This window comes from Megalops cyprinoides, chromosome 6 (assembly GCF_013368585.1).
Source record: "Megalops cyprinoides isolate fMegCyp1 chromosome 6, fMegCyp1.pri, whole genome shotgun sequence".
In the NCBI taxonomy this organism is placed as follows: domain Eukaryota; kingdom Metazoa; phylum Chordata; class Actinopteri; order Elopiformes; family Megalopidae; genus Megalops; species Megalops cyprinoides.
The window spans coordinates 11,147,118-11,159,467 of NC_050588.1; the positions used below are offsets into that span (position 1 = coordinate 11,147,118).

Sequence of the window (12,350 nt, forward strand, 5' to 3'; positions counted from 1 at the left end):
TCCCAAGGAGACGAACGCCACGTCATAACGACACAACTTATTCTTAGCTGTGCATCCATACCGTTGTCTTCGCTTTCACACAATAAGGGATCAAAAGACATCCCTGTGGACCAACTATTTCTAGGGAGCCACATTCTATTAGGAGAATGAATGACAGTAATGATGGACTTATTCTTAGGGTGGATTTAAATAGAAACGATTGAATCGATGCAGGTGGAAGGAAGACTTTGATTCAAAGGACCGCGAGACGGATCGTCTGCATCGCCGCCTTGTCTCGTCCATGAAAGAGGCTGCGAAACGAGCGCAGTGATTGTGAGGATACAGTGTGAACTCATTATCTGGGTCTCGGAGCGTTGCCGTGCGCAGCACTGTCTTGATCAAGATTAATTCAGTGCAGAAAAAGTCGCTGTGAAGACATGGCCGCGCTAACACTCTTCTGTAAACTTGGGAGGAAACTTCTGTGGAGGCTGTTTCTGTGTTTACTTATTTGGCGACGTTATGATGTGAACAAATGTCATTTAAGAGGTATAATCTACAATACAAAATAATATATTGAGATTATAGAGAATGTATTTTTAGGTCAGCCAAAATTTTGAAAGTATATACATTATTGCCATTTTGCTACATTGCAATATATTTCTGCTTTGTATGAATACATTTTACGAGCATTTGTGATACATTCTTCAGTCGAATAACATATTTTTCAGTATATTATAATATGATTCATTTTCATATGGGATGTAATTATTGTATATTAGGTAACATTTATGATATGTTTAATATTTTTTTAATTGCATTTTATGATGAACAATAGTCTATTGTGCTGTTAGTTACAGTAATATCCCTTTTTTAATATCCCCAACCTCCTTTGCTGACTGATATATCATCCACTTGCCATAGGTTTGGCTGTCAACAGCTGGTTGCGTAGCATATTTAATATCACCAGTTTCTGCAACAGAAATATTAACATCCATGTCATCCATATGTTGGGATGTGTTTTGTAACACATCTTTTGATATGTACCATTAGTTTTAAGGGCAAATCATGTGTTTTCCAGATTTCATGTGGTATAATTCAATACTGGACCAATTTAACCATCACAGAAAACTTACACAAGTCAGACAAGTAATGATCAAGTGCCAAAAAGGAACAAGAGTGAATCAATTTTAAATGACTGGAGTCAGCACTTGGTGTTGGGGTTTTGCGTGCTTCATGGGGGAATGGTCCTGGTAGCCCCGTGGCCCCCGTGGTCCTGGTCTTAAACGTCCGAATTTATACCGCGGCCTTCAGCCGCTAATCCGAGAAATCTGGCCCCATTGTTGCGGGTCCTGACTTTGTCCAGACAGCCGAATCTCCATATGAATGAGAGCAGGCTCCAGCCCGTGGGCCTCAGAGCTGGGCTCTACCCAGGGATCAGCGGCCATCTGTCGGAGCGCGGCCGGCCAAGTTAGCCCCTCCGCAAATCATCGGAGCCGCAAGTCTGGAGAAGGAGACGCACCACAGCGGGATGGTTCTGGACGTCTGTGTTGATCCAGAACAGACCATTTTCTGGGCTTGAGGGAGATCTGGTCTTCACAATAAAAAGAACAAATACCTTCTTGTACAGCTGTACAGGGCCAGTGCTGAATTACATCACATTATTACAACCCACCTGAAACAATGAAGCACAGGCCTGTTGCAAAGAGCAGTGTATGCATTGTGTATTTTAAATGCTGAATATGAGAGACAAAGCTAGTTGTTTCTAAGTGTGCAGTTACAGGCAGTAATGACTGGGGAAGGTTAATGTTTTGAGGTTGTCTGATTTGAGCTGTAAGCGTAAGCTGCTCATTATTTTCTTGTTGTCAAGTGAGGTATATTTGGACCATATTGAGAGAGTGGGAAGCAGATATAAAGACTGCTCCCTTGTCAGACAGAGAATCCAGCACAAACCAGATCGCCTTGACGACATTGTTCTACATAACTTAACATTTGACTTTGAAATAAGGAGAGGTATTAACCTTTTCAAATGCCATACTGGGCTGTTGGCCACACACTTGTGTGGGGAGGGGGTGAAATCTTTCTTGTCAGATAATTTTGCATGATGTTTGTGGAAAAACAAAATGGTAGTGTTTTGTATGTTGACTGTGTTCTTGTTAATGGCATCTTTGATTGAACATGTGCATCTAGTCTGGAAGATGAAATTCATTTTAATTTACTTAAAATACACGTTTGAAAATGCATCCCAGGAAAAAGCATTTGATTGGACCTGCAAAGCCTTCACAGAATTATATGCACTTGAAACTTTCTCTGGGTCTTAGTTTGTATGGAGCTCTCCCCCCAGCTGCCTTTTAAATTACTCTGAATGTTGTATAAGTTATTAATGTGTTTTTCCTCTCTGTTTCTCTCCCCCTGCCTTCGGCCTGCCCTGTTCTGATGGCCTCTGCTCAGACCCTAATGCAGGTGAGTGCACTTATTTATCAAAACTTAAAACGTGCTTTGTTCGTTTGTGGCCGGTGAGAACATCGTTCCTCAAGTCTGTCCCGCCCATTTTTAGGGTGACAGACTGTATGAGACTGTGGTGCCATATCCGCAATACTGTGTGTCATGCAGTGAAATGTGACATTTTCTCATACTGAGTTTTAGTGGGGGAAAGGATGTTTTCCTGAAACGTTTGAGGGTGACATGACAGAACAAATACTTGTTATGACTGTGTATCTTCGCATCCAATGTGGTCATAACATGCATGTTTTGATCCAGCGTTAGATTAAGCACTGATGGTTTAATAATGAAAGTAACAAGATATAGTCATATTACTCAACCCGTTTTTTAATTAAGCACTACATATAAGTAACGGCCAGATAGTGGTTTACCAAGAGCATCTAGATACCTTGTAAAGGTGCCACTACCACCCGAGTGGTGAAATGACCTCACCAGCAATGCTTGGCATTCATGTATTAAACATCTTAAAAGGCACTTAGAGTGGTTTTCTGAGAAAATAAAACCGAAGGAAAGTGTTTGGCTGGGCATGCCAGCCTTTTACAAAGGACCCTTAGTGTGTGCTTGGTATGCCCAACTGAACCCTTACCCTGAAGATCATTTTCAAATGCATAGTTTGTTCAGAAACAAATCAATTAAATTCAAACTCCAACAGAAATACACATTCAGTGATAACTGGAGGGTTACCTAATGATAATACTCAGGAAGGCTCTCAGTGTCCTGTAAAACAAATGTAAAATCAGTCATATTTCTGCTTATAGAGTCACACAAAACCCCTGTTTGACTTAAGCGCAGTGATGATTAACTAGTCCCAGGAAAGCAAAGAAAGGGCTCTGTTATGTAAGGCGTGTGACAAACCCCCAGCGGGCTCACACAGCGGGAGCGTGCAGACATGTGGACACCAAGCCGGCTTCCCTGCGGCCTGGCTGTTTTCGGAGGTCACACGGGAAGGCAAGGTGCATGTGTGGCACATCGCAGGTTCAATTTTACACCTCTGTTGCTCACAGCTGGGGCTTCTGTGACCTCTTCGACCAATCGCAGACTACCGGTTTCCTGACAAACGTGAAACAAATCTTCATGTCAGCAAACATCGTGATAGTATCATATAAGTGATGCATTTGTGTATTAGATAGTGAGAAAGTTCTTTGTCTTTGCTGCCCTGGTGGAACCCCAATTACAAGCTGTCAAATGTTATCTGACGAGATACTGTGTGGTAGCTTGGTGACAACGGTTGCAGTACATGAAATTGTTACAATAAAATTGAGTTCATGCGAATAAGACTAATATTATTCATAGCATGAGAGGGCAGAGATAGGTTAATTGTCGGGCTCATTAGTTTAAAGTTAGTACAAGACATTAATGTGTCAGTGGGATACTCGTTAAATTTGTATCTAGTAAGGAAATAAATTGTGATAGTGTGCAAATTTATACCGATTGTCTGTTTAGCAAATACAGTGTACTGACCAGCACAGATTTAATGGCTGAATGCTGCTATTCCCAAAGCCATCAATGAAAAAAGGCATGCATTTTAACACAGGGGCAGCAGTGTAGCATAGTGGTTAAGGAGCAGGACTTATAACCGAAAGGTTGCTGGTTCAACTCCCAGCTGGGGTATTGCTGCTGTACCCTTGGACAAATTACTTAATCCAGTTGTATAAATGGATAACATTGTAAAAAATACTGTAACCGATATAAGTCGCTCTGGATAAGACTGTCTGCTAAATGCCAGTCATGTAATGTAATGTTATGCATTCTGCCCTGGTCCTTCCCTCAAAGGAAGTGACATCACACAAAGGCAACTGTAGGTGGAGAGAAACACTCAAATCCCTTAAAGGTGTTTCAGAGTCTTGGGCTCCCATTTCAGTGAGGTGGGGGGAACCATTTTCCAGGTTCCCCACCACAGAGTGAGCGTGCAGCTTTTAATCCCGACGAGAACACGTGAGCTGCAGCCCTCCATTGAGCCATTCATTAATACAGTGTGTCACTGGGCCACAGGGGCATTTCATTTCCAACCCAGCGCTAAGAAGCTTACACTGAGATATTAAATATCATAAAAATAGACACATTTACATGGGTGAAGGTCCTGCTGCTGATGCATTTGGTTGCTCCATTGCAGTTCCTTCAGCGTTTTAATTAAACTCAGTGTGATCATGTTTTTATGAAGTTTGCATTATGATTTATGACTGATTTATTTTTTCAGTGTATTGATGTGGACTGCATCAAAGCTGAAATGTGGAGTGCTGTGCTGGTGTGTGTGTGTGTGTGTGTGTGTGTTTCAGAAAGAGAGAGAGAAAGACAGAGAGAGACGGAGAGAGAGGAGGGGTACTATACCTCTGTTAGCAAACTCCAACTTGATTCCTTGTTCTCTATAGCATGGGTCTAATCCCAGCAAGTCTCTGACAGCAGTATTACAAATATTCCAGCATTTTGCTGGCTGTTAACTCTGGCAGTGACTTTTCATTATATCTTAGGAGGAGGTATACATACATTTGGACCTTACATTGAGCTCCGCGTGTACTCAAGGAAGCAGATGGCTCCTATTGTTCTGGGCGAATTCAGAAACGTTTTTGGACACCCACGCAAACCGTTCCGTCGGTTGACAACCCATTCTCACTGTCACCTCCCACAAGCTTCCTGCTGGACAGCACTTCTGTCTCTTTGAATTAGAGTAACTTCAACCCCCACCATTATTTACCTGTCTCGGTCGCATAGAAATGTTTTTTCACTGCTGGGAAAGGTCAATTTTTCTGCAGTGTCCTTTTCTCTGTTTCAGCACTGGGCATCGATCCAAGAATGACTGATATACCTCTGAATATATTCATAATTTGTATGTACAGAGTCTGAGGGCAATGGCCTGTACCTCCCTAATGAGATTTTCAAGGGCCAGACTGGAAGTCAATGGAGGCATAATTACAATCGACATGTCTGGCTGGAGCTGCCAGTCTGAAGCCCATGTGGCAGGAGCCAGTTTGCGGGCGTGAAATGGAGCGTGAGTTTGTTTTGGCTCGCCGGGCCGTGTCGACTCGAACGCGGGGGCCGGTCCCCAGAAAAACTGCACTAACTGTACCCGCCCTCTCCAAGTGCCCTGGCCTCCTGCGACTCTCCGCGAACGCGTACTTTGCCGCCAATGCCCACTGAGATGGCCGATGCATTTTTAACCGCGTTTTAATGGAGGAACTCTGTCTGCGACAGAGGCTTCCCTGTGCCAGACTCTGGGTCTCTGCGGCTCAAACTCAAAAGGTCAGAGTGTAGCCATGCCCACGGCTGTTCGGAAGCGTTCCCCCACTTTAGAGAGGCGCCAGAGACTCTAAAACCACTTTACAGATGTCAAAAGTACAGCTCAATCACATGGATTTAGCCCTTCTTCAAGGGCACCTGCAGCTGTTCTCAGTAGCCTACCTAGTCTATTGTAATTTAGCAGCTACACAGATTTAGACCTTATATTCAGTTCTGTATAAACTAAATAAACTAAATAAATTAACAATAAGAATGGACTCCTAAGCAAAATATTTCCCTGGCTGTCTTATTTTCAGGCACTGATCTGTGGTGCTTTTGAGACATGCATACATACATTTTTAACTCTGAAAATATCAGCAAAATCCTCTCAGCACAAAGTGTTCAAAGTGCTGCGTCTTGTTAGCATGCAGTGCTACACGGCTTTTGGACTGGGTATCATGAACTTGCTTTGTCTGATTGGTCCTGACTGAAATGTACTGTTTAAAATTAGAGAGGTGAGATTATAAGCAGTAGTGAATGGAGAGAGGTTACCATCCATCCAGAACCATTAAGCTTCATGTTGCTCTGAGAGGACTACCCCAGCCTTTACCATAGCTGCTCCTTTCTGACTGCCTTGTTAAAGTTTTCTGCCCGGCAAGTTATTGTATCCACACGGTGGGAAAGTTGTGAGTTAGAATCTGATACAATGGTTCTCCCTGATCACTCTATCACATGGTCAGCCCTCATATTCCAGGCTGATCGATATCAGCCACATTCACGCTTCATGTGTCTGCATCATCCTGCATGCGGAACATACTGTGGGTGAGGACACATGGACTCTCCGATTGATCTGATTAAAAAACATTATGGAGCTCTTTGTACTGTATCGCTGTCATATTACTGATTAATGGATTCCTTAACACATATTATTTTATGTTATATTATACTATATTATATTATATTTACAATAAGAGCTAGTAGGATTAATTTCAGTTTGTCATTTATGATTAATAAATACATAAAGAAAATAATCATCTGTATAATAATTGTCTTGTAGTCATTCTTTGAGTATGTAACATGCACTGAGACTGAACAAAGACCAATTACTTATTCATTCCTTTTTTCCTCCAGTGATAGATGTCATGCTGTGAGATTTGCTGGGCCTATATTTCCCCTTTCACCCCTTCCAAAGACAGGCAATCAAGCAGCAATCCATGCAATTACAGGGGGATAACAGTGGATAAAGGGGCTCAGTTCACCATAGATTAATTTTGCATATGGATGATAGGAACTTGCCTTCTGACAAGATAGCATTGTGAGTTGTTTGAATCCAAGTCACTGAAAAAAAAATGATCAACCCTCTGCAAACCACATCCCCCCTCCACCACCTCAAATTTGGAGACGCAAAACAGTCAGTAATACTATGTTTTTTATTATGATTTCCAGATAGATCGATATTTTGACTGAACAGCAAACTGTGCTTGATTTTGTTGAAGCTGTTGACACTGCAGCTGAATTGCTCTGAATGGAGGAACAACAGCGGGATGAGAAAGACTCTTGGAATATTCAGGGTATAAAATCCCCTGCTCAGTCTCTCACTGTGGTAGGTGCTGAGAGGAGTTCCACGAGGGCCAGGTGGGCCCTGGATTAGGAGAAAGAAGACCGGCACGGGCCGAGGTGTGGCCACGCGCCAGGCCATGCGCCAGACTCGCCCCGCCGCGGAAAAAGCCGGCAGATGGCACGGTAACACGGGGACCAGAGGAACTTCCAGACACACACACACACACACAAAAAAAAAGAGAACTGGGCACGCAAAAAAAACATCAGTGCTGAATTAGTGCCACCAACTGTCCCTGACATGTGGCGCTTGATTCATGAGTCCGCTCATTCACACCCGCTCTCTGGGCGGGTATTATCTCCTTTCAGACAGGTGCGCGTCAATGACAATCTGTCGCACAGGTGCGGTGCGCTTTCTGTTCTTCTGCTCCAGAAAGCCCTTTGAAAGCACCCAAACCCATTTAGTGTTTCCAGTACAGTGAAAAAGGATAACGGAATGTTTAGCTACACTGCTGTTTGACACTGCGTGTGACTGGCACATAATGAAATAGGCATCTACAGTACAATACAACTGTACTAATTCACCCTGGATAGGAATGTCCAATCAGCAAATGAATGGTCTTACTAATAATACTGTCTGGGGTTTCGGGTTCGCTCTGGAGGTTTCTATTCTACTTTTACAGTATATATCGTACAATGAGAACTTAAGGAAAGTATTATATTATTAAGTAAAGTCGGCAGTATCACAAAATTCAGTCTCGTTTTCCCTGTGTAAAATAATGGGCCCGCTACAACCAATCAGTCAGTTGGATCAGTACTTGCATACAGAAGCTCACTGTGGCCAGGTGACAGTTGTCCTGTTCGGACCTGCCCCGGTGCTGATCTGCCCAGTAAACAGTGTTCTTGGGTCAGAGCCAATGAGTCTGAAGTTTGGATTAGTCGGAGCTTGTATGAAGCGTTTCGTCGTCACAGCAGAGGCCTGGTTAGAACAGAGCTCCTGTGTCTGTGCTGTAAGGCTATTGTTTGGACAGTGCAGGCCACAGCATGTGCAGGCAAATGTCACTTCTCTTGTCTCCGGCTGACTGACGCAGCTAGTGAGGAAGTCAGTGAGTGAGTGATCCCACAGCGATGTAGTCTTTTTCTATCACACTCTGCTTCTCTTTCTCTCTGTGTGTGCTTTATTCCTCTAGTTTTCTTTAATCTTTTCAGAAAAGGACGTTTTATGCTAATCTGATATCATAAGGGAAGAGGTACAAGATTAGACCAGCAAGACGAAAGTCAGGAAAAAAGGAGAGACTAAATCTAAATACGGTCAGCCATTAACAACTTATTGACTGTGGGGGAGCTGCCTTGATAAGGTGCTTTTTTTATCACATCAGGCAGTTTTTCAAATCAGGCGGTCACTTACCAAACAGACCCCATTTTACTCACCCTTTCGAGGACAGCTTTGATATGAGGGGTTGAAGGTTTGATGCCTTTGTTCATATGACAACACAACAGACTATCCATCTCTTTGCTACGTTCAGTATCACTCATTGTGCATGTTAACTCCCCTGTGATCAAAGCCCCCTGTTTTCTAGCCTTTAACAAACTGCAATCCGAATTTAGGGCATGCACGGGATTCACTTAATGCATAAAGTCTGAAAGTCATATTTGCATGTATTTACATATTCATATTTACATGTATACTTTCGTGTCTTGTTATTTAAATGTGTGTGTGCCAGTATTTTTCTCTGGGTATTTTATCATCACTGTGAACAGGGGCAATGTTGTCTTCAAACCACTGGGAATACATGGTGGATAAGGGGAAAAAACCCAGTAAAACTACTTCTTGTGTCCACCATCCAAAATGTTGGAATGTTCCAAAAATAGAACACACAAAAGCTGCATTCTGTCTGCCTGCAAGTCCTAGCACCCATTTCAGTGTGTAAATATTTTATGTCAGCTTTGACAGAATAAGTCTTCACGCCAAAAGATTTCAGGTGAAAAGTGAACATCAAAAAGCTGACTGCAGGGGAGTTCTGCCCCACACATCCAACATCATTGTTAGCAGTTTTTTTTTTCTTTGCATGGGAGTATCACCAAACAATGCACAGCTAATCCATTTTTGTACAGTCTTACAGTATGTATAACTGCAATGATGAATATAAAATAATCTAGAATATATTGGATGAATATAATCTTTGAACAGTTGCAACCTAATTATTAAAATACCCAAACACAAGTGATACAAGATACTGGTGTTTGGGTTTTTTAAGGGGTTATTTTTGAAAAAAGGAGACCTGTGCTGAAAAACTCATAGAAATTACACAGAGTACAAGGTTGTGCCATTGTCTCACCAACACAGTGACCAGCACACTTATCCCATATATGAGAGAGAGAGAGAGAGAGAGAGAGCAGCTGGATTAGTCCATAATGAGCTTAGCTTTGACCAGCGCATAGGTCTGCAGGGGTGTGAGGCCCAGACACACTGCACACATCCGCAAAGCAGCATGTTGCCCCGGCGTCTGAAAATCACCGCCCCCAGCCTTTATGGCCCTGTGTGTGTGCCTGCGCGCGCGTGTGTGTGTAAGCCTGTGTGTGTGTGCATTGAGAAGGACCCTATAGATCCACAGGGTTTTGTTCTTTTCAGAGGGTCACTAAATAACATCAGGTCCATTGAGACGACTTCAAACGGCACGCCCGGACAGATGAAGAAGAGGGTGTAGCTCTACCCCCTCTCTTTTCTTTATATGTGAGCGGAGCCCCCTACCTGGCAGAAAAATTGTGTAAAGTGCCCCTGTTCATTAAACTCAGTTTTTGTTCTTTCTTATTTGTTTTTGATAAATCTTTTATTTCTCATTCTTAGTTGTTAATTGTAACTCTGTCAAGAGACAATGCTAATTGTACCTGCAGCTGGGGGGAAAGCTCCACTCTCACCTCCCACCACTATTGACCATATCTTCAACAGATAGGCCACACTTCAAAGATGGTGGAATTCAAATTGTTATCAGTGTAGGTGACGTCGATTGACAAAATCAGAGTTAACAAAGCTAATCATCTTCCCAAATGAAACGCGTGCGTTTCAATCTGCTGTGACCGTGAACGGAAACGGCGTTTGCTTCGTCCCATCAGCTGTCACGGAGCATGTGTGTTTTCACAATGAGCGTTTCAACCCAAGCGACGGGATGCGTCGACCTGCTGCCTCCATCAAATTGAATCATGCCGGCATTAAAGTGACCACAGCGGACTGGGCATGAATCGCTGCTTTTTTTCTGCAACGTGAGTCCCGCGTGATTTATCCTCAGACATACCTCCACAGTCTGTCGCTCCTCTCTCTGCCTTTTTCCTCCCCGGCGCTGGTCGTTTCTCATGAGCGATTGTAAGGGGGCTCCGACTGTCTCACTCTGCCCCGTCTCGCGGGACATCTGCCACTCTTCCCAGCCCTTTATTTGTTCCCATGCTCATTGTCGCACCCCAGGGATTTCCCCGTGCCATTCCCTTACGGAGTAATGGCATGTTTAGTGCTGCTCGGCAGTTTCCTTTTATTCTGGGTTGAAAAAAGGGGAATGTTTCTATTACATTTGTTTTGTGAAAGAGGGAAAGATGCTCAGGACAGTTGTACTGGCTCGCGTCAGCTTTAAGAAATGGAACCTAAGATTTGTTATTTTGTCGATGTCTCTGTTAAATGCGTTGACAGAGTAAGTTAAAAAAATAAATGGGTCGGTGAAATTTACAATATTTGAGATCCCTGACTTGCCTAAGCGCCAACCTACTGAGTAAGAGTGTTACCGTGGATAAATTTATAATGTTTTATTATAATGAATGAAAATATGGTAGGCCTAAAATGCGTGTGTCTACGGTGTGTTTCATACTTCCTTTCTCCAGAGCCTTCGTCCCGAGTCAAAGATATTAATTTTGCATCGGTATATATTTTCTTTCTTTTACCCCTACGTTTATTAAAAATGCATGACAGCGTTTCAAGTTCCTAAGGCTTGTAAAAGGCATAATTCTTTTTAATCTCAGACGTCACTGACATAGATTCTCCCGTTTCACATCTTAACTTGGAGCTTTCTGTGCTTAAAATGTGGAACATTCTTGCCTGAGGCGTGCATAAACACGGTCGCACTAAAGGTAAGATCATTTGTCTCTGAAGGAATTTTTCATACACCGCCAGGTATTATAAATGCTTGCTACGGTAAATAAGAATGCTATGCCATGGGAAGGTTTGTATTTTTCGGTGTTTCTTGATTTAGGACTAGCGAAGGAGGAGAGGTTGGCAAGAGGCATGATACTTGCTTGATTGAGCAAGAATGGTGTTAAGGACCGGTAGCCAGATGGACTTCGGTTATTCCAAAAGTGAGTTATCCCTGCTGCGCTCAGAATAGAGCGCACTGCTCGGGGGCATAGGAGTGTGACAAGGGAGGGGGGAGCCGTCGTAAACCAGGGGGGCCGCTCGTGGCAGTGAAATAAGTTTTTCAGCTCGAACTCGCCAGGGTCAGGGGTGCACTTGGGGGGCGACGATTCTTCTTTTCAGGCGCCCCGCACTTAAAATGACAGCTGTATGATAATTAGCTTTATTCTAAGCCCCTCCGCGCGTGAACCGCACCGCAGCACAGGGCAGCGAGCAGGTGGCTGTCGTGCACAGAGCGCACGGCTGCGCGAGCATTGCACTTCTGCAGCGCTGCGGTGTAGTCAGAATTCAAGTGCGCTCCTGCGCTGCTGCGTCTCGGCAGAAGAGGGTATCAGAAATGATATCAGTCTGAGAAATTTGGAGCTCGTCGTTTGTCTCGTATATTTTTTTTTCCGTGCAAGGACTTCTAATGTTGTTGGACGCCAAAATAATAAAGATGAAGATATTCGGAAGGTTGGACTATACACTGGTAGGTTGATTAAAATATATATATATATATTCGTTTTACCTATAGAAAATAGAAGGTAGCTTCCAAAATTGTGACCTATGATTGTTGTGTAGTAATTAGTAAATAGATGCAGTTACATTACTGTTGTTTACTAACAGCAGTACTCCACGTATTTTGTCAATGTTATTGTTTCTAGAGATAGATGAACTAGATAATGTTTTTACCTTAGGATACACAAAAGACATGAGCACACTTTTGTTA

The 12,350-nt window shown here is 43.1% G+C and overlaps 1 protein-coding gene across 4 annotated transcripts in view; it reads left to right on the top strand.

Annotated features, from left to right (window-relative positions):
- The window catches only part of LOC118779118 (arf-GAP with coiled-coil, ANK repeat and PH domain-containing protein 3-like), a 96,301-nt gene that overhangs the window by 62,102 nt on the left and 21,849 nt on the right, over positions 1-12,350 (top strand). For all 4 annotated transcript variants that reach the window (XM_036531019.1, XM_036531021.1, XM_036531020.1 and 1 more), the window contains exon 10: positions 2,428-2,439. In XM_036531019.1, the coding sequence (XP_036386912.1) occupies positions 2,428-2,439 (12 nt within the window). The remainder of the gene's footprint in view (positions 1-2,427; positions 2,440-12,350) is intronic.